This window comes from Tachypleus tridentatus, chromosome 6 (assembly GCF_004210375.1).
Source record: "Tachypleus tridentatus isolate NWPU-2018 chromosome 6, ASM421037v1, whole genome shotgun sequence".
NCBI classification, from domain to species: Eukaryota; Metazoa; Arthropoda; class Merostomata; order Xiphosura; family Limulidae; genus Tachypleus; species Tachypleus tridentatus.
This window is the reverse complement of record NC_134830.1, coordinates 134681014-134703103: the sequence shown is the minus strand read 5'-3', so window position 1 is coordinate 134703103 and position 22090 is coordinate 134681014. Positions and strand designations below refer to the sequence as shown.

The 22090-nt window shown below is 33.2% G+C and overlaps 1 protein-coding gene and 1 long non-coding RNA gene across 2 annotated transcripts in view; one reads left to right on the top strand and one right to left on the bottom strand.

The window, feature by feature from the left end:
• Positions 1 to 790: 790 nt before the first annotated feature.
• Positions 791 to 9664, bottom strand: LOC143253732 (uncharacterized). The gene is made up of 6 exons (XM_076508040.1): positions 9606 to 9664; positions 8290 to 8362; positions 5643 to 5721; positions 4367 to 4525; positions 3430 to 3599; positions 791 to 1449 (listed from the first exon to the last, which is right to left on the bottom strand). The coding sequence occupies exons 1-6, from the start codon at positions 9609 to 9611 to the stop codon at positions 1247 to 1249; spliced, it is 690 nt and encodes a 229-aa protein (XP_076364155.1). The 5' UTR covers positions 9612 to 9664; the 3' UTR covers positions 791 to 1246.
• Positions 9665 to 9964: 300 nt separating this feature from the next.
• The window catches only part of LOC143253733 (uncharacterized), a 33628-nt gene continuing 21502 nt past the window's right edge, over positions 9965 to 22090 (top strand). Inside the window, exon 1 of the long non-coding RNA XR_013029829.1 lies at positions 9965 to 10888. This is a non-coding gene — a long non-coding RNA (uncharacterized LOC143253733). The remainder of the gene's footprint in view (positions 10889 to 22090) is intronic.

The window sequence follows — 22090 nt, the reverse complement described above, 5'->3', positions numbered from 1 at the left end:
TCACCTAATAGCTAATGATAACCCCTTTGGCTGAAATAACAGCAGTGAGAAGCTTCTTGTCGTCATCTATCAGTCTCTGATGTAAAAAGATATCAAAAGAGTTTGAAATTAGCTAATCTAATGTCTGGAAAATAGTCAACAAGTGGAGGGCTTTCAAAACAACTGCCAACATGCCCAGGTCTGGTCGTTCAAGCAAGCTCACCCCGAGAGCAGACCACAAGATGCTAAAAGAGGTCTCTAAAAACCCTAAAATGTCTTCACGAGACCTACAGCAGGCTCTGGCTACTGTTGATGTGAATGTGCGTGCCTCTACAATCAGAAAGAGACTGCACAAGTGTAACTTGTATGGGAGGTGTGCAAGGAGGAAACTTTTGCTCTCTAAGAGAAATATCAAGGCCAGACTGAAGTTTGCCAGAGAGAATGTAGACAAAAATCAGGACTTCCGGAATAATGTTCTTTGGACAGATGAGTCCAAAATTGAATTATTTGGGCACCAGAACAGAGGACATGTTTGGCGTAAACCAAATACAGCATTCCAGGAAAAGAACCTCATGCAAACTGAAGCATGGAGGTGGAAGTGTCATGGTTTGGGGCTGCTTTGCTGCAGAAGGACCTGCACAGCTCACAATAACAGAATCCACCATGAATTCTACTGTGTATCAGAGGGTGCTTGAGGTTCATGCGAGACCCGATGTAAGAAAATTAAAGCTGAAGCAGAATTGGACCCAGCAACACGTTAATGACCCAAAACATACCAGTAAATCCACCAAGGACTGACTGAAAACTAAGAAATGGAGAGTCCTGGAATGGAAAGCCCAGATCTTAATCCCATTGAGATGCTGTGGGGTGACTTGAAACGGGCTGTACATGCAAGAAACCCCTCAAACATCTCATAGCTGACAGAATTCTGCATTGAGAAGTGGGGCAAACTTCCTTCAGACCAATGTCAGAGACGGGTAGCCATGTACAAGAAGTGTCTCACTGCAGTTATTTCAGCCAAAGGGGGTAACACTAACTATTAGAGGGTAAGGTGTCCTAACTTTTCCTCAGTTCGAATATGCATTTTTGTAGTATGACATTCACAGAAGATCTTGAAAGGTCTTTTCTTCAGTTTTAATTGTTTAATTATATTCCTATAATCTCTCAGTATTGTTAAAATTGAGATTAAATATCGATATATCCAAAAATGTTACAAATATACACAGGCTTTCATAGGGTGTCCTAACGTTTTCACATGACTGTATATTCAGTTGTCTTTCGGATTCGAAAGACACACGGCTGTAAAACGTATATTCTTCGTTGTTATTGTTAAGTTCTTGATTCGCCCGAAATTTTCGTCGGTCACACTAACGTTGTTTATTTTTAGAATTTCGTCACCAGGATCATGTATTCCTCTTAACGAAATGAATGTTTCATGATCTTTGATCCTGGACATGAAAACTTCTGAACCTATTGAAACAATATATATACAATATACACTTTGTAGTGATTTTTACATGTCACTTAACTAAAATTCATCTGTGAATAGCTGACTTCCTTTGTTCAACATGTAAGTGAGGTTGGACACGAATACAAAATATCTTGAAAAAAATATTGTTTATATAAGGAAACAAAATGCTTGAAAGTTTATATCGCGTTAGCCAATTAAAATCCTTCTTCCATTAATTTATCTTCTTCCCGTTGATCATTCGACAGTTGCGATTGGGGAAACTACTTTTTTTCTTATTAATCTTATCATTTTCTATAGGTAAGTATTTCCCAAACTGACAGTTCAATGTTTCAAACAAATTAATTATAACAGTTATATTGAATGTTTAACTATTTTTGGCACAAAAAATAACAACGCATTGCGGCTTGTTTTTATCTTCTTCTCTTTTCACAACATACACGATCTTTAAAGTTACAAGAAATCAATGAAAGACACGTGGAACAGCAACTTACAACTATGTAGGCGTGATTACACAATTTTGTTTCCAGGCTTTGTTATGTAACTGTTGGTAATACATCGTACCCTAAACAAATGGGTCTTTATTGGCTGTTTGCTCAATTCGCATATTTATTACCTGACTTAATCATCAAATTAGAAACTTATTCTTGGCTGATAACTACAGGTGGCGAGACAACATATTAGGTCATACAGAATAATTTCTATGTTTTTCCTTGTTGAAACTGTTAAGTGGGTAGGAACTGTAGTAGGCTGAAAAGGACAATGGTATGATTCAGTAATTAACTCCCTTCTTGTTCATCAGTTTAAAATCTACAACTGCTATGAGCAGTTATTCCATGGGTGGCTTTGAGTGAAGAATATGCTAAAACATAAATTATTCAATCTGTCGTGACACTTCTGTGTAAATTTGTGTGTGTGCGCGTTTAATATTATCAAAGGTCTATCTGCACTATGTTAACCCTAACTATTTATAAACTTTATTTTCAAACCTTTTTTCAGCGCAAAATGTAAAACTATCAAAGTTTGTTTGTTTTTGAAATTCGCGCAAAGGTACACGAGGGCAATCTAAGCTCGGTGACCCTAATTTAGCAGTGTAAGACAAGAGGTAAGGCAGCTAGTTATCACCACCCACAGCCAACTCTTGAGCTAGTCGTTTACCAACGAATAGTGAGATTAGACGTTAGTTGTAACGCCCCAACCGTAGAAAGTGCAAACATGTTTGGTGTGACGGGGATTCGAACTAGTGACCCTGGCATTACGAGTCGAGTGCGTTAACCACCAGGCCATATCGGGCTCAAACTATTGAAGTGAAATTCAAAAACGTTAAGATAAAATTGTTTCAGTTACGATGCAAAACTTGCTAAACTCAATAATTAAATTCAAAATACAATAACAACTTCTACAGTAGTTAAATCATGACTTTAATAACCACATCATATCGACCTTTACTATGCATCATCATCATCACTAGTTCAAAATTGTTGTTATTGTAATTTTAAATTAACCGTCACTTTATTTGCTACCGGATTATGCCATGATAATTTTGTTTCCCCTATAACTAATTAACCTAAAAATAATATATTGAGCACATAGTCCTTTCATCTTTGTTTAAATTTGCGCTCACGAAATACATTAATAATGAAGATGTTTGGTGAAGGGAGGGCATCTGACGTGATTTGTATCAAGAGCAAGTAAAAACAAAATGAATAGTAACAAATATTTTTATTTCTTGTTTTTCAAGTTCATACGTCATGCTGTGTTGTATCCTATAGATTGTATAATTATTCTCGTGATACGAAATGCAATGTTAAGCGTCCCTTAAGTGACAACATTTCAGTGTCTTATAACTAAGTTATAGACAGACAACATACTACTATGAAGTGGTGGAAATGGTTAAAGTAGGTGATCTCTCCAGGTCATCTTTTACTGTAATAATAATAATAAAAGAAACGCTGTTCGGATACAAACAAGAGACTGCTTACCTTTACAATTCTTCAACCTCCACTTTGTAACGAAGAATCCGTTTGGTGTGTGCCTTGGTTTTAGGACGCTTACAACACGTGTGTCATTCGAATCAATTCCAATGACACGACCACACGCGCAATCCGAAAGGGGTAAGCTCTCCATTTCTCCCTGTTCAGTATTGTTACAACTGGAGTATGGTTTGGAGAGAAAAAATGATGTTAAAGCACATTTGTTGTTTTAGTTTTATTCCAGCATGCATTAAAAAGGTAAGACATTTAATTAATGTCATGCCCCACGGATGTTAGTAAAAAACAAAAACCACGACATGGTTTTAAATAGAAGTCCAACAAAGTTGAATGATAAAGAAACTCAATACAATTTAATGTTTTGTATAAAATGTATTTTAAGTTAGAAATCGTCGATTACCCCAAAATCATGTAAAAAAACTGTTGCATTTTACACATCTAAAATTCACTCTTTCTTCAAACAGATCCTCACAGAGATTAAAAGCATTAATTTATACTTATTATATTCTTCGTAGACGGGCCAACAGTGAACGATCTTCAGAGTGCAGGATTGCAATTCTCTGTGTCTAAAATACGAGCCACAATGCAACTAAATACAGTCAGTAATTTCGGTCGTGCTCGCGTTATAGTAATGACAGTCAGTCCCATTATTCGGCTTTACGAAATGGCTAAAGTTTCTTAATGCATTGAGTGGTTGGTCAGTTGTTTAGAAATAGGAATGTTAAGTGATTCTGACTTGCCATTTAGCCCTTGTGAGCATAGAATACCCATCAATTGAAAATATCGATATCCAGCAGACCATGGCTTGTACACTCTTACACGGTGAGAATTTATGTATTAAAACTTTTTGTAAAGCGATACATTACGTTGAGTATATGTAGTATGAAAATACGGTATCCTATTTAAATCATAAAAACCTAGAACTTACGAGTCGTGACACCAGGAGGACTCTTCCTCGTCGTAAGGATCTTTTGTTCCTCTTCTTCTCTCTTCTTCGAATGGCTTGTAGACGTGGTGACAACTGAAAACGTTCTTCAAACCGTTCCAAATCCGCTTCCACAATGGCTTTCTGGGCACGGCAAAGTCACTGTAATAGAAGCAATACTTACATGTGATGAATACGTCATAGTATATTTACAGTTATTGTTCAGACAATATGACAGTGTGAACAGTATTTCAATAACTACTAAAACTGTCGTATACCAGTCAAACTGTGGAGTACTGGTATTATACGGAAGTCCTTGATAACAGTGGATTTAGCAGATGTAATGGAGTTGACATATTTTTCTCTACTTTTATTCACAAGTTACTATAATATCCACACCAAAGTTACTTAGAATGTAACATGGTTGGGATTGTGTGTAGAGAGAAACAGTAGATGATGTTCGTCAAATGATTATTAAATGTACTTGAATATTTATATCGTGGAATAGATAACGAATTATGGTTATTTCAGGGTCACATAAAACATACCTTACCAAATTTGTCTGCTTGAATCAAAAATACAATAATTAAGGGTCTAAAAGAAATTATAAGTGAAAACGACTCTACAAGACGTTGACGGCAAAGACGATATGACAGGTAGTGTTTAACTAGGTTTAGCCTAGGAGCAAAGGTGCAAAGTATTGAAGAAATAAGTAACTTATGTAAGTAACTATGAAACCTAATTATATCATTGGATTACATACTTTTCATTGCATTTCAAGTTAACAGTTTTTCTGCTTGATAACAGATTATAATCATCAATAGTACACATTCTTATAAAAACATAAGTTCACCATGGTGAGATAAAGACAAATGAGAAAAACAGTACATGAACTGTTACGTATTTATCTTAAACCTTTTGTGTCCTATTTGATTAAGAAACGATATGAACATATTTTTTATAGTTTTAAAATGTTTATTCGATACTTAGTCAATGTGATTTGGTTTCTATTAAATTTTGCGCGAAACTATTCATAGGCTATAATACACTAACCAGCAAAAGAAAGACACCTCGTCAACACCAAACAACTTCAACTATTTGTTTACTCATTTTACGAACGAATAGCGAAATTGACCGTCATATTTTAGTTTTTCTTTTTTGCTAAATGGGTGTATGTGTTTGGTGTGATGGGAGTTCAAAACAGCATTCCTCAGATTGTGAGTAGAGCGTCCTGGCAACCATTTGAGCTAAGAGTCGGGATGTACTTGAGAATACATACCTTTTGGGTATGTAAACCTCCGGAGGAACTGATGTTTCTTGTTCATCACACATGATGGTAGTGATAGCCGAAGATTCACCTAAAATAAGATAAAAATGCTGATTTCTATAGAACTAAATAATATCTAAACTAGCTTTGATTTGATATCTAGTAAAAAATCTGCTAGAGTAAATAATTAAATTCAAAACACAATAACAGCAGCTTCTACACGAAGTAAATTATGACTTTAATAACTGCATCGTATCGTCCTTTGTATTATTTTAATTTTGCGCAAAGCTACACAAGGGCTATCTGCGCTAGCCGTCCCTAATTTAGCAGTGTAAAACTAGAGTGAAGGCAGCTAGTCATCACCACCCACCGCCAACTCTTGGGCTACTCTTTTACCAACGAATAGTGGGATTGACCCTCACATTATAACGCCCCCACGGCTGAAAGGGCAAGCATGTTTGGTGCGACGAGGATTCGAACCCGTAACCTACAGATTATGAGTCGAACGCCTTAATTCACCTGGCTAGGGCGAGTCTCGTCCTTTGGTCTAGCATCATCATCAGTTCAAACTGTTCGTTATTGTAATTTTATTTTAACGGTTACATTATATTCTGAGGGATCGTCTCATGACATTTGCCTCAATAATTTTGTTTTCCCGATAATGAATTAAACTGAAAGTAATGAACTGAACATATCATCCCTTCATCTTTAGTTAGACTTGCACTCACGAACTATATTAATAAACTTGATGTTTGATGAAGAGTTTTCTGACGTGGTTTGTTTCAAGAGCATATAAAAACAAAATGAAGGTTTAAAATATTTTTATTTCTTGTTTACAAGTTCGTATCTCACGCTGTTTTGTACCCTATAAATTATATAATTTTTCTCGTGATTCATGGCACGTACATGTTTTACTGATATCATGGCATTACAAATTGCAATGTTAAGCGTCCCTTATGTTACAACCTCTGGAGAAACTGATTTCTCTTAGTGCTCACAGAGGATGTCACTGATTGCCCTGAAATAATAAAAAATGTGGTATCCTGGTATCATGGTTGGTTTTGTCTGATTTTAAACCTGAAGATAAAATATTTTAAAGCTGTTCTCATTAACAATTTGACTTCTGAGAAATTTTTAACTGATATCTTTACGAATTATTCCATGTTATACGAACACAGATATTTAAATACATGTATATCAGATAATAAGGGAACGATTATCTTTTGATTTTAGGAGGAGAATACTAGAATCACAAACTCCTTATTATATTTTGTTACAACACTGTAATCGCAAAGAAGACTTAGAACTAAATTGCACTATTTTGAAAATGTACTGCTATCCAGAGGTTGTGTTTATAGATTATTGTTTACCACTTATTGTTATATTATCCTAAAATGTTTCTTTACTGAAGCATCAGAAGAAATGTTTCTTGTGCCTTATGTTACAGGTTTAATTATTCTTTTGTTTAACGTGTTGAAAATCAACAAATATCTTATCCTATATTTTAATCGACAAAATAACATAAAGCAGATTATAGGTAATACAAAAAGCAACATACAGTTAATAGAAAATACTTAAATTTATAAATATGAGTTTCTACATGGAAGAAACTGTAATGGAGAAATAATACGTGATCTAAAATATCGTTTACAATAAGCATGTAGAAGACATTAAAATATTGAATATTTGGTCAGAGCAGAGTATTACAAGAGAAAAACATGATTTAAAATAGTGTGTTAGCCACGAAGTATTAGAGCAAGCGATATCTGGGAACAATTGGAAATAACAAAAAGTAAACAGATTTAATGAATCATGAAACAGAGACGCATGTCTTTGTAAGAATATGTCGAGACTTGTCATAATTGTTTAAAATCTAGAATACGCTTATTAGACACAGAAGGGGAATGTTTATAAATGTTAGAAGTGTAGGAACTCAACACGATGTACACACTCCCTACTTTGGTGTTTAGCCTAGTATAATCAATAGAAGCACGTGAAGGTGATGTTTAAATCTAATGTTCGTTGAGATGTACATCTGTAGGATAAGAGTGATGTAAATGATTTCACTTTTTTAATCCTTCATTACCCGATCGTGGTGTCGGTTATAAATTGGTGATTCCACTAAGTATGTGGAATTCATTGGCTCTGATGTGAGATTCGATTTTTGTCCTATTTTGTCTGTGTGTAGTCTATTCCAGTTGTCAGATTATTTTATATACTATCATAAGGTAACGATAGATCATTCTCACTTAGAATACAGTCCAATATATATTTTTCTTTCTTTCCAATCATTCTAAAGAAACATATCTGTTAGATCGCAACACGATGATGAACAAGATTTTCCTTTGTCTTCAATATGTGTGGCCTGTAATAATCATGGTTTGCTTTCAACGTTTTGAACCTCATTAACTAACTTTGGTTTGGTAAGTACCTGGTTAGGTGTACAGATATGTGTCAATTTTCTAATTCCCAGGGTTTCTTTCGATGCTTGTATTGAAGTTTTGCAATTGGTGTAAATTTGGTAAGTTGGAGGAAGAAACGGTTTTGTTCTTGAGTGTAGTGTATGATAAAATAAATATTTTTGGAAAACATTTCACAAATTTTAAAAGATTTTGCTAATACTTTTAATACTAGACAAACAAAAATAGAGATATTTTACCTTTTACTTTGCAGCTTTCCTGGGCATCATTTAAGGTTTTAGGCTTCTTCCCAGTCATTCTTTTTTTGTTATCCTAGTGAAACAAATATATATATTAAACCAAACCTCTGTCTGTCTATAACGGTAATATAATTTACGTTCAATTCAAATTTAGAGCTGACTTCACTTTATGATAACCGGAAAGAAAATCCGTTAACAACTTAGACCTACAAAACTTGTAATGTAAGAATGTCCAGGTGGTGAGGGCGTTCGACCCTCTATTCGTTGGTAAAATAGTAACCAAGATTTTGACATATGGTATTTCCCATAATTCACTTATTAATGTTTATCTCAATGTTTCGTTTGTGTTTATGGCATAAAATACGTAAATTTACTCTGAAACTTGATGCAACGAATAGCTGAATACAAGAAAAAACATGGTGACAAAACAATATAATAACACAGATGGCCTTAACGTCTGTAATAAGTGAAGAGAGAACAGGCATGGAAGTGTTCAAAGTAGTATTCTCACAACACGAGATACACAGCTGTTAAAACATCCGAAGTAATGTTTCCAAAACAAAAGCTAAAGATACGGCACATCATGCGATAGAAGGTATGAACATCCAATTCAAATCCTTCCAAAGTTTCAGACACAACCGTTCTTTATTTACAGCTGTTAAAAAGTTAAGGACAACTATCAAGCAGTAGTTGTTACTCTTACGTAACATTCTGAACCGAGAAACAACACCGATTAAGTTAGTTAAAATACCTGGTAGTTAGCAGCGTGGAACGTGTTCAGCGACACATTGTGACTCGAACATTGGACCATCAATTAGTGACCCCAACGCTAGCCACTAAATAACACCTAGCACTTCTACCACGTATATTAATTTGTAAGTCTTGTAGAAATTTTGCCTAACTTTTATGACACGATGTAATTAGTACAGGTGTGTTTCTTTTTATAATATTTCCTTCTATACTGAAATTCACAACAATCTCATTGCATATATTGCTTACTTCGCACATTATAATAAAACATATTCTTTCCATTTATTCCAAGTTGAGTTGTGCCTCTGTGTAAGGAAATTCAAATTCTTATTCGGCTTTTAATTACCGTCTTGTGTAAAATATACTTAAAAATAAACTAGCAAAAACACTTCGTTTCAGTAAAGGTTTTAACGTTGGGAATATTCCAAATGCATTTCTTGTTTATCTAGAGTTTTCTCATTTCATTACTATAGACATATTTCTACAAAACAGATTATGCCCCTCAAATTTTTACGTGAAAAAATGAAAAGAATAAAAACCAAAGTACGTCCATATTCACAACTTACAGCCATGATTATCCTTAACTTGTATCCACAAGAGCAGTTGATGGTGTTTTGAGGTACCAAATAAACTGAATAAAAAATTAAATAAAACTGTAAAAATTACGAACATAACCATCTTCATGAAAATATTTGAAAAGGTATTTTATTTGTGTTTGTACAGTAAGTTTTAACGACGAAAGGTAAAATTCTCCAATCTTTCGTTTTTCTGTTTAAGAATAGTTTTACTTTTAAATTACAAGTAATGTTTACAAATCTAAATGATCAATTAGTTAAACGTATTGAGTTGGATTGTTTATATCACACCACCACTAAATCACATTTATCAGTATTATATCTGCTTTATACTCACGGTCAACATCTTTGATTAATTTGAATATTTTCACCCAAATCAACACAAAAAACTAGAAACTATGTCTAAAAATTATGAAAAATTAGCCTCTCCAATCGTAATTAACAGAAGCAGTGACTCAAGGTTTTATGGTTGGAAACAAGTGGTGTACAAGGAACTAACTGCTTGTTATTTCGTTTCTGGTTATAATAGTATATATTTTTCACATTTTAAAGAAATAAAATAGATTTTTCATACATTTGAGTTTTGGTTTTGACAACAAATATAATTAAGCAAAAAAAATACTTCTTAATGATAATTCTGTCATAATATCTTACTTTCTGTTTATAAGATGAAATATCAATATTTGTCAGGCTTCCCAGTACTTAACTAAATTTTTGAAATTCTTTTCCGAACACCAACGTTGCTAAGATACTCTTATAGTAGAATCATTATTGGTTGAATTCTTCAAAGTAGCTGTCCAATCAGAGTCGTAGAACTAAACTAAACTAACGTGGCAGGGGTTCAGTTTGGAGAGAGAGAAATCAGAAGAGTTCTCTCCCCAACTGGGGTGTTCAGGAACTTTGCAGTTCTTCTTCGTCCCATTACATGAGAAATGTTTTAAGATATCCGTGGAATTTTTACTTTATTTTTAACATTTCAAAAAAAATGTAGTGGTGTATTTGTGAGTGAGAGGTAGGACGGGAGAACTGGACGAAAGCAGCGAAAGTGAAGTGAGCCAGACCTTGGCTCGAGGATGGAGTACACTGGCGGCTGGCGAATTGGTTTTTAAAATTTACTGTAATTGATTAGATACCCTTGACTGGGAAAATGGCCATTTTCAGAATTAGGCTGGAACCTACAGGTCCGATGCCAGAGATTTTGCTGTGGGGGGAAACGGGAGTGCCCCGAGAAAACCCACTTTCACGTCCTGGGTAGAGTCGTAGAAAATATTCAGGTATCAATACATATATGTTATTCCTTTTTTAATAAGTGTTTTCCCGCAAGACATTAAAAGAAAAAAATGGAGATATTAACAAAAAATCAAGAGTTCGAATTTCCCCGTATGTAGAATTTTTATATTGGAATTGTTGGAGGCAATGAAAAGAATTGTAGGCCATGGGAAAAACATTTGTATAAAGAGGGCAGCACTGAATGAGAAAATAATGTGGAATAGTCACTTATTTGTCACCAATACAATTTGAGTGTGTTTAAGCAAATTGGAAAATGCTTACGTTAAAATGAAATTCCTGTACCTTAAATTTGAAGACATTTAATGCTCTTTACTTTAGTTTAGAGGAAATATATTAGGTTTTCTGGCAATGTAGAAAATGGTTGAGTAAACCATCACAAAATAATGTGAAAGCTAATTAAAAAATATGTCAGTGATGTAGGAGTGGGGTGGAATGAACATGGCTTTGTACATATGGTGACATTATGAGGCGCTCAACTTGCAGAAAGTGTAGAGAAAACCTGTGAAAGAAATTGATAACGGCATTTAAAGAAAAATTCCATACATTAATTTTATTGAGAATAGTTTTCAGAGTTAAGTGTAGGTGTAAAGTGTACATCAATAGGGTTAAATGCTAGGATTAGATTAGTGTGTAAGAATGAACAGATTGGTTTGTCTTGTGGAATTAGTTCACTGAAAGAAGGGAGTCCCTTGATTAACTTGGCAGTAAAGGAAGCTATAAACAAGGAACAGATAGTCATGAGGGGCAAGGATAAGCTTAATGCTAAAAGAATAAGAGTTTGAGAAAAGTTTAGCACAAAAATTAAATATAGAAATAGTTATTAGGGTAAGCTTGTTACTGTTGTAATACTAGAAGTTTGAGATATGGATTTGGTGGCTGGTACACTGGTAGGAATGGAAGATTTTTATGTTATGGAAACAACTGAAACATCGTTAAATGTGTGTGATTTTAATAACAGATATCTCTGGGTTACAAGCTATTTAACGTGGACAGAATATTAAAGAGGTTGGGAGGAGAGTCTTTACATGTGGAATGTGAGCTTCATCTCATGGAAGTTAAGATATATCAAATACAATAGAAAGAGATTGAATCTATTTAGGTTTCTATTAGTGGATATAAAGGGAAAAGGTTCTTAGTCGAAATATATTACAGACCATAAATTGATACTGATGAAATTAGTGAGAAACTTTACACTGAGATTAAGATTTCAGCTGTTAATGAAGTTATAATTATGGGTAATTTAAAGTCAAGCATATATAGATGTAGAGTGTTGAAATTTGAACTGTTAGGAACTTAATGTTTTTGAAAACTTTTCATGAAGGTTTTCTTCACCAATTAGCAAAGGAATCTACCAGTAACATTGCCATTTTTGGATATATTCTCAATTTCAAATTAAGAAATGATTAAGAGGATGGAAATTGGGGAACATCTGGGTGCAAATGAACCTCTTTCTATTAGGTTCAGTGTTGTTTTGCTGCATATGGAAATAATGAATTATTATGATATTTTGGTTACAAATTTAAAAAAGTAAATTCTTGTTGCACACCTTGAAAATTGTCTACTGTAAGTTTGGCAGATGAGTTATTTGAAGACAGTGAGAAGATGTAAATATTTATTTAAATATGCACAGTAAATGTATTTCTTACAGAAAGAAAATAGTAGCTACAAGTAAAATACCAGGTTCACTCAACAGAGTATAAGAGATAGAATTAAAGCATCATACGTTAGCAAATTTACATTGATTGGTATTATAGGAGACTTAGAATATTATACAAGATAAAGAAAGTTAGTGAAAGAGGAAATTGGGACATGAAAATGCATCTTTGAGAAAAGGTTGGTTGACAATGAAAAACTAACTAAAGATTTCTTCAGATACATTAAGGGTAAACAAAATTTTAGGATTGGGTAGAACCCTTCAGGGATGATAAAGGAAGGCTTATGTCTGATTATTGTAAAATGTCTTTCTTTGAATATTGGGCAGGTACCAAATTACAAGATAGCTAAGGTAACTCCTGTTTTCTAACTAAGTGATAAAAATTGTCCCAGTAATTATACATCAGTCACTGTTACATCAGCTAGAGAAAACGTTTGTTAAAAGATACTTTGCAAAGTGATTTAACAGTATTTAGAATTTTATTGAATACTTAACTTGATTTCACTGAGGGAAAATCTTACCATGTAAATTTTTTGGCATCCTTTAAAAATGTTATTGTTTATGAAGATGAAGTAAGAGTGTAGATTTTGTGTATCTGGATTTTCCGAAAGCATTTTAGGAGGTGTCATGTGAAAGGCTTGTAAAGAAATTGTCTCAAAAAATATGAGGAATTAGCTTATTGGTTGGAATAATTGGTTAGATAGAAGAAAAATATGAGGAATTAGCTTATTGGTTGGAATAATTGGTTAGATAGAAGAAAAATATGAGGAATTAGCTTATTGGTTGGAATAATTGGCTAGATAGAAGAAAAATATGAGGAATTAGCTTATTGGTTGGAATAATTGGCTAGATAGAAGAAAGCAGGATGTTGTTATAAATGGAACTCAGTCAAACGGGATTAATGTCACAAGTGGTGTATCTCAAGGTTTTCAGATCTTTGCTTTTTTTTACACCGACGACATAGATGAAGGAATAGTCAATAAATTACTTAAATGTACAGATGATATTAAGTTGTTTGGTGTTGTTAGCTGTGAAGAATATGCTGCTGGTTTACATAATATTGATCATATAGTGAGAGTGACAAATAAATAGTAAATGGGCTTTAATTGTAATAAATACAAGTAGCACGTGGTTTATCACATGAAACATCTGTGATATATCTAGGTATTTTTAATGCTCCTAGCATTCAGTGAAAATAGGCACTAAGGAGAAGTGTAATATGTGTTCACAAAGGTATAGAAATTGTTATGTGTTAAGGATTGACCAAGAAGAGAACTATGCTGAGAAATGTTTATGTTATCTATAAATGATGCTGTTGAGACCATGAAAGTCACATTAAAGAGAATATTAATTAAATCATTATCTATAGACTGGTAACACTACAGCATGGAGAAAGCAACTTGAAATGTCTAAATTATTTCTCACAAACTTGCCAAGAACAGAATAAGTACTTATGTGGTATCAATATTGAAAATTTGTTTAAAGATACAAGTAAGAAGGTTGCCGGTTAACTGATGTTATCTGTAACAAATGAGAATTAGGAATTGTTCAAAGACAAAACAAAATAAATGTGTGAGTTGTACTTTGCACATAGTTGTGTACACTGTTTGGAAGATCATAATAATACCAGTAAGACTGTATAAAAACACGTATTTGAAGATAGAAATTCATTTGAAAAGTTAAAGTCAAGAAAGAAGTTGCTGTTGCCATCTTTCCTGACATCAAATAACACAGTTAAAATATGGTGGAATCAGTATAGTGTAAGTGATTTAGTAATGTTATTGGAACCATAAATAAAGAACATTTGGCTAGTTATACTGAGAGAGTTTGCTTATTCTTAGTTATTTATTAAGTTAATTGTAACAGAGAATGAATATTTGCTGTAAAGTTCTTATCAGTGCTACATGTGTAACTACCAACATGACTGCAAAAAGGGATGGGAAATGGAGAAAATCATAAGGTGATGCAATATATTGGAAGAGGATTGATTTATTATTTGCAATTAAATGCAGAGTATCATAATGGGCTATCTGTGCTCTGCCTACCACAGGTATTGAAACCCAGTTTTTAACAGTGTGAGTCCCAAGACATGCCACTGGGGAGTCAGGAAGAGGAAGTCTGTTCAGCTGCAACAAAATTATGACCGGCATTATTACAGACTAGAGAGGAGGTGAAGGAAGGGGAAATATACAAATTATAAGAAACATCAAAAATGCTTATATATATACATGTGCAATTATGACATATTTTCTTATATTTGCATTAAACATCTATTGATAACTCTTATACAACTTGAAAAAGTATGTGGCTATCTTTATATACTGTTTTACAGCTTTATAAACTTTAGGGAGAATAGGGATTGTGAAACATATAGAAACAGGATAAATGACTTAGTGTTGTTGTTTGTGGTTAAGCACAAAACTATACAATAAGCTATATGTGCTCTGCTCACCACAGGTGTCAAAACTCAGTTTCTGGTATTATATGTTCATAGGCATATCGCTGTGTGACCAGGGAGTAGCTTAATGTGAAAATGCAATTGCAAAAATTTAAACAAACAATCTTAAGGTTTGAGATATAGTGCTTACATCATCATCTTAAGCTAAAAATTCCTATTGAACTCTGTTTCTTAAAGCTTTAATATTTAGTAAAATCAACACAAGGATGTGTAGCTTGAGAAAATAATGTTAATACCTTGAAACCTTATTTGTTTCATCACTTATTTTCCATTTGCATTTTTACTTTAAATCTTTTTTATGTATTTTTTTAATGATTGTATTCTCCTTTTTTCTAAGTTTTCCATAATTTTAATTCTAACATTAATTTGGTTTTACCTGAATGTACCACACATTCAGAGTAGTTCTTAAACGGCATTATAAATTGAGCTTGACCTCTGAAGTTCAGAATTCTAAAGTTGAAAATTCTCTTAATATTAAAGCATGCTTGTGTTGTTGGCATTCTTGCCACTCACGAGTTGTGGTACTCTCCTCTCCTGTCCAGTGGCAATCTTGTATGTTTGGTGTTACTTTGCTACAATCTTGTGCTTTTAGTTGAAGTGTCCTTCATATTTGTTTTATTAAGCTGTTATTGTGGTTCTTATTCAGAAAAAAAGCAATTGAATGTGCTTTCAAGAAAGTCATTGGTCATAAGGAGAAGCTCCTTACAATAACTAATAAAGTAAAAGTGTTGAAATGAGTATTGACTATTTTCATGGGTGTAAACATGAATACTACCGCCAGCTACAAAGTATGTTTTATGTCAAGATAAACATAGAAGTTCTTTAAGTATTTCACTGAATTTGCTGATGTTTTTTAAAAAATTAGTTGTAGGAAGGAGATTAAAATTGTTTATTTTAGAAAAATAATGGAGGGTTGAAAATAACATTTCATCGTGTTTTTGTATATGTCTTTTGGGCATTAAATGTTTTGGAACATAATACTAGTATACCTAATTAACCTGCAAAAAAGAAAAATCATTAGAATTTTTATATCGCATATAATTTAAAAAGCAGTGTTATAATTTCCTTAGTTAATTGTTATGTAAATGAGTCATGGTTTTAAATGCAAGTCATTAGTCATTCAGCTTATACCACATATAGTGGTCTCTCATAGTTGTGCATGATTTGAAACTTCTGAAATGAACTAAGTTTAAAGTATTGCACATTTTTCATAATCTTTGGCTATATTTAAATAAAAATTAAGTCAATAAGATGAGAGGATGCTGGCTATTTATAGCAGATAGATGTGAATTTGACAAATTTTTGAGTGTTATTAGCAAATGAAAAAGCACTTCCAGACCAATGATATGGAAACCTTAATCTGAAATACAAGGGAATACCTACCATTTGGCTTGCAGCCCAGCATGACAAGGTGGTAAGGCGGTTAGGGCGCTCGACTCGTAATCTGAAGGTTGTGGATTCGAATTCCCATCACACCAAAAATGCTCATCCTTTCAGCCATGGGGGTGTTGTAATATGACAGTCAACCCCACTATTTGTTGATAAGAGAGTAGCCCAAAGGTTGGTGGTAGGCGGTAATGACTAACTACCTTCTCTCTAGTCTTGCTTTTACTTGTTATTCAGATGAATGTACCTTCAGACTTCACCACCTTCACATCCTGAATTTTTTCTGTTTCCATACAAGATATCCAGATTTATGCAGCTTTTTGTCTGTGGTATCTTCATGTTGAATGTTGTTCTTCTGAACAACAAGCTATATCAGTAACATCACACTTATATGAAATATGATAAAGAATTATATTGACTAGATAAGATTTTTGAGGATTATATCTGTGCAGTATTGTTATGTCAAACCACAGTATTACATTGCTGTCACAATTTTGAATAGTGAGCAATTTTACTGAGGATTTCCATTTTATGTACTTCTGATTTGTTACACCTTGTTAAAAAAAAAATTCTATCATGACTGGACTGTGACTCTTACTGTGTACGAAAAACTCCTGAAGTATAAGTAAGCAAGGTGGTCTTGTATTGAGTGAGCAATGAACTTATTTTATCACCTTCACCTTAAAGCACTTGCTGTGGTGACTCAAAAATTGGTAGATAAAATACACACTTAATTTGTTTAACACAGTAACTTCCCGTTGTTGTTTTTTTCACTGCAAATAACTTTTTATGAATCTCTACTTTAGGTATATGTAATTAGAATATATTAAACAGTCAAAATTTGTAATCCTGTTTATTTCTCTTTACTGTTGTTACAGTGTTAAGTTGTATATTCTTCAATGAGTATATATGTGGTGAGTATAACAGCTCCACAGAATAAAGCACCTTTATCAATAAAATTCCACACTTATCAATATGTTAAGAATTTTCTGTTAATCTCAAAGTATAGGTTCTTATTTGTTAAGAAACTGTCATCCATTAAGAATACAATTAACCAACTGTTTCTTTTATGGTTTATTTTTGTATTTGAAGAAATTATTACACATTTCAAGTCTCATCATATGGTGGAAGACCATAAAAGGGTAAGAGCTACTAATAGAGAACAGCTTTAGAGATGAATAAAAGCAAAGTTTAGATATTACTGGATAAAGATTATCAACTAGTTACATGAGGAATAATTTATGCTTCCATGATAATATGATTTAAATGTAACTTATGCAATGATGAACATTATAATTTAGTGGAAAGTTTAAAAGACCGACATAAGTCACAGTCTTAGAAGTTTATTATAGTATTTTTAGATATTGTCTTCATTCCTGTAAATGTTTTCACATTAGGCCTATTTGTATGTGTAAATGTCAAAGCTCATGTTTTTTGACATTTTAGAGAGTACCATTCAATATAGTATTGTGTACTTGATGTCAGTTATTAAATACGTGTTTATTTTATACTTTATTACTGATTTAAAAACATTTCCTGGTAGGTGAAAGTAAGTAACAGATGCAATATAAATGATAGTATTTACAAACCTTTAGGTGTGCATTTCAATGGTTGTTCAAATACAATATGGAGATTATACAATGACAAAAAAGAAACCTTATTTTTCACATGAGCATTGACTTGTACTTTGATATGTAAAGTCAAAACAGATATCATCAATTTGCAGACATATCTTTGTAACTCATTTATTTTTGGTGCATAACAGACTTTTATGTTCTTCTGAAAGCTTGTTATGTTTTTTGTACATACATATGGTATATTTTGAATTTTATTAAGTATTCCTTTTTCATTATCAGGTCAGTCAGTTGGACCAGTTCCATGCATGCTGGATTCAGTTGTATTTGATCACAAATTATGATCAAATTTTTTAGTGTATGAGAAGACATTATACAAGCCTTTTTATGTTTTAAGAGTGAACAATAGTAATAGTAAAATATCAAATTGGTCCATATGTAACTCATATCCATAAGTATTGAACATTAATGTTAAATGTAACGTATTCAAGTAACACAAATATATAAAAGAAGTTTTAATTTATGTAGAGACAAAATATACATAAATTAATTATAACCAAGAATATTGTTTGCAAAAATATTGTTGAGTAAATTGTTGGTCTTTTTTACATACAAGTAAATTTTTTTCTATATAATTTGGAGTGAAAACAACAGGTATCCTTTATTCATATTTATGATTGGCCAACATTGTTTTTTTTGGTTTTTTTAACTTTTAGTCAATGTTTTATTCCCCTCGGTGTGGATTCCTGTACTTAGTGAGGAGACCTCTGAGGGAAGGTTCTGTTCTTTCAGTTTACCTTCTCTGAGATCTAAACATCTACTCACGTGTTTGCCGTGTGTGGCAACCCATGAAGGGGAGGAGAGGATCCTGGTGGTTGAGGGGCCCAACCCTAACACACCACTTTAGCCTTGAATTCCTGTGGACGGGTTTGCTTGGGGTGGCCCCTCCTTGGGTCAATTGGCTTGCCCCCTTAGGCTAGAGTCAACCAAGTACCAGTGTTGGAAGTTCTCAAAAGGTGTTGTGTACATTTTGTCTGATGCTGGTGTTTGGGTATAGTGCTCATGAAACCCTGGCATTGCTGCAATGTCCTTGCTTGATATTGTAGTGCAACTCCTCATAGGGCTCTATAGTGGGTGGAGTCAGAGGGCATCGAAATTTCCATTTTTCTTATGGATCCTCCAAAGAAAATTTCAAATAATAACGTGAAAAAACAGTCAATAGGTAAACGACCTCGTCTTGACTTTTCTGAGGAGCAATCTTCAACATCTGCACCACCTGTTGTACCTCATTTTTTTATCCTACATTCTCTTTCAGAGAAAGCTTTAGGGCAAATGTTTCCCTTTTTTTATTCAGAAGGGACTGGCGGGACGTGCTGACTTTCCAAAGTCAGTGAGAAAACTTTGATCTGGTGACATATTGGTGGAAACATCGGAGATTCTTGCTGGTTTCTCCTCTCAAGGGGTTTTCTGCAGTGAGGCATATCTCCACTGGCAAAGATGGAGTTACATTCTTGACCAATATTCTCATTCTGACATTTACATCACCACGTGCACCTGCATCAAGGCAGGTTATCTTAATTGCAGGGTATGGCCGTACATTCCAAAGCCTCTCCGATATTTCCAGTGTCACAGGTTCGGTCACTCAAAGACGTCATGTTATGGTTCCCTGAAATGTGCTCATTGAGGTGGCAAGGACCAGGATGCATATGAGTGTGAAATGGACCCACATTGTGTCAATTGTAATGGCTCTCACCCTTCCTACTCATGGATCCGAACAAGGACTGGAAAGGCCAACTTCAGGTGCTAAATCAATCAACCAATCAATGTTTTATTAGTGAAGACGATGGAACAATACTGTAATTGTTTTTATATAAGAAGAATTTTCTCAACTAATGATCTGTTAATGTATCGTTTATATTTCCTGAATAAAACAGAAATACATACCAGGTTTACCTCATTTTTATTGAAAATTAGATTTTCGTTTTTTTGACAAGTATATGTTATCTTTCAGCAAATTGTGAAGATTGTAGAAAATGAACCTTAGAGAGAATTAGAAAAAGTTACACTTAGTGTTCAAAAACAGTTGACCTGTTGAAGAAACACTTTTTAACAGATCATCTACAGGAATAATTCAAGAAAATTAACAAATCCATAAAGTGAGTTTAGCTTAGTTTTAGAACAAGCATAGAATATCTGGTCTGTACTGTTGTGCTCTAAAGTCCTCTCATGATTTGTAGAGACTCCAGTATACCAGAAATTCTTCCATTATCTCCAGATGTATTTTTATTTTACTTGAAGAAGAGGTTAAAACCATGAAGAAATATTGTTAGAACATCCATCCATTGTCCTTCAGTACATACTTCACATTTTGCACCTTTAACTTGTGAATGTCATATAAATCAATGAGGGGGACTAGGAATACAAAATCTAATGCCAGATTTAGGTTAAAGATCCCTGAAACACCTGCTCCTAGACAACTATTTTACCTGATTTAACCTTGTGGTGCATTTTACCTCCTCTTAGTGATGGGGGTGGGAGTGGCTATACTATATAGATAATTACTCTATTTGAGTTAATCAGAATCTTGCTCAATACATTTTGTTTTGACATCTTCAAAACTGTAGGAGAGGTATGTGGACAGTGAACAAATTCTCAAACACGTCTCCCAATGGAATAGCGGTATGTCTGCAGAATCACACTGCTAAATACCAGGTTTCAATACCCATGGTAGGCAGAGCACAGATAGTCTATTGTGTAGCTTTGTGCTTAATTCTAAACAAAGAAACACATATGATAAATTAACAAAGGTACATTTCTCCATTTAATATTCCTAAGACATCCACATATTTTGCTGCAGATTTTTTTTTCACAGCTTTAGAATGACCTAACTTCTTGAAATTGTATACTAATTCTGTAGTTGAGAGACAATTAAAGGGTTTTGTGCACCTACAGTTTTTCTTCTTTTGGCATTTCATATTTTGCAAATGCTATCATTTTTTGCATTTGTATGAGCTTTGAAGAAAAAGAAATGTCTTGTTTTAGATTATCATGTGTGTTTATTGAATAGTCAGGTCCAAAGTCAGATATTTCCACCCATGTTTAATTTTTTTCTGTGAATGTCATGGTGTTTTAGTGAATTACATTTTAAATTTAATTGAACTACTTTCTTATCATGGTTTATGAATAAGTTTGTCATAGAAACATAGTTAATAATCCAAATTTTAGTAACACATCAGGTTTCACTCCTTCACTTTACAAGGCAACATCAGTACAAGAATTGTGACTTTTCTTCTTGACATCCCTCTTCTCTAATGTGTTTACAATCCCTCCAAGAAATATTAAATATGAAATAAATTGCTTATGATATTAACAGTGTTCAGGCAAAGAATAATTTTTATAGCTTTCAATTTTATTTAGTTACAGTGCTACAAAATAGGAAATCCTACCCCACATTCACACTGACACATCAAATCCTGTTTTTCAGAAGTGCCGTTAATTTTCTCTGTGTTTAATACAATATTTTTATATTCAATAGGAAGTGAAGGTTTTAATCTATCAAATGAGATAAATTGTTTTCTGTATTGAAAATTGTCTATTTTCACTGGAAATTCAAACTTTATTCCATTGTAACCATTTTAAGTTAGCTCACATAAAATAAGAAATAATAAATTTTTATGAGGTATGCTTGCAAGCAACTCATAAGTAGTCTTATGTGATTCAGTAGGGTAATTTGATCTTCACATTTACCAAGTAAATTACAAATTTTATGGTGAGAATATCAGTTAAATATGATACAAAAGGACAATAAAACTATAAGTATAAACAAATATATACTGTTGTACATTTCAAGCTATTTAGAATAAAGAAATGTTTCATGTTACAATCTGAAGTTATTCTAGAAAGAAAATGTAATATAAGTATATATTGATTTTTTTTATTTGGCAGTCACAAGGTCAGTCAAATGGGACAACCTCATATAAAGTTACAGTAGAGAAAATGACAGATAAAATATAATGTTTTACTGATGAAAACATTTCAAATTTTTTAGAGATTTTAAGAGGTTATGGAAATGAAATTTCATATTTTCAGATAAGTGGAAGTACTTTCTAATTTT

Excerpts from the sequence above, each read along its gene's own strand:
- LOC143253732 (XM_076508040.1), bottom strand. Across the intron at positions 5,722-8,289 it reads GGAAAGCTGCAAAGTAAAAG|GTGAATCTTCGGCTATCACT; the intron begins GTAAAATATCTC and ends ATCTTATTTTAG. Across the intron at positions 3,600-4,366 it reads TCCTCCTGGTGTCACGACTC|TTGTAACAATACTGAACAGG; the intron begins GTAAGTTCTAGG and ends ACCATACTCCAG.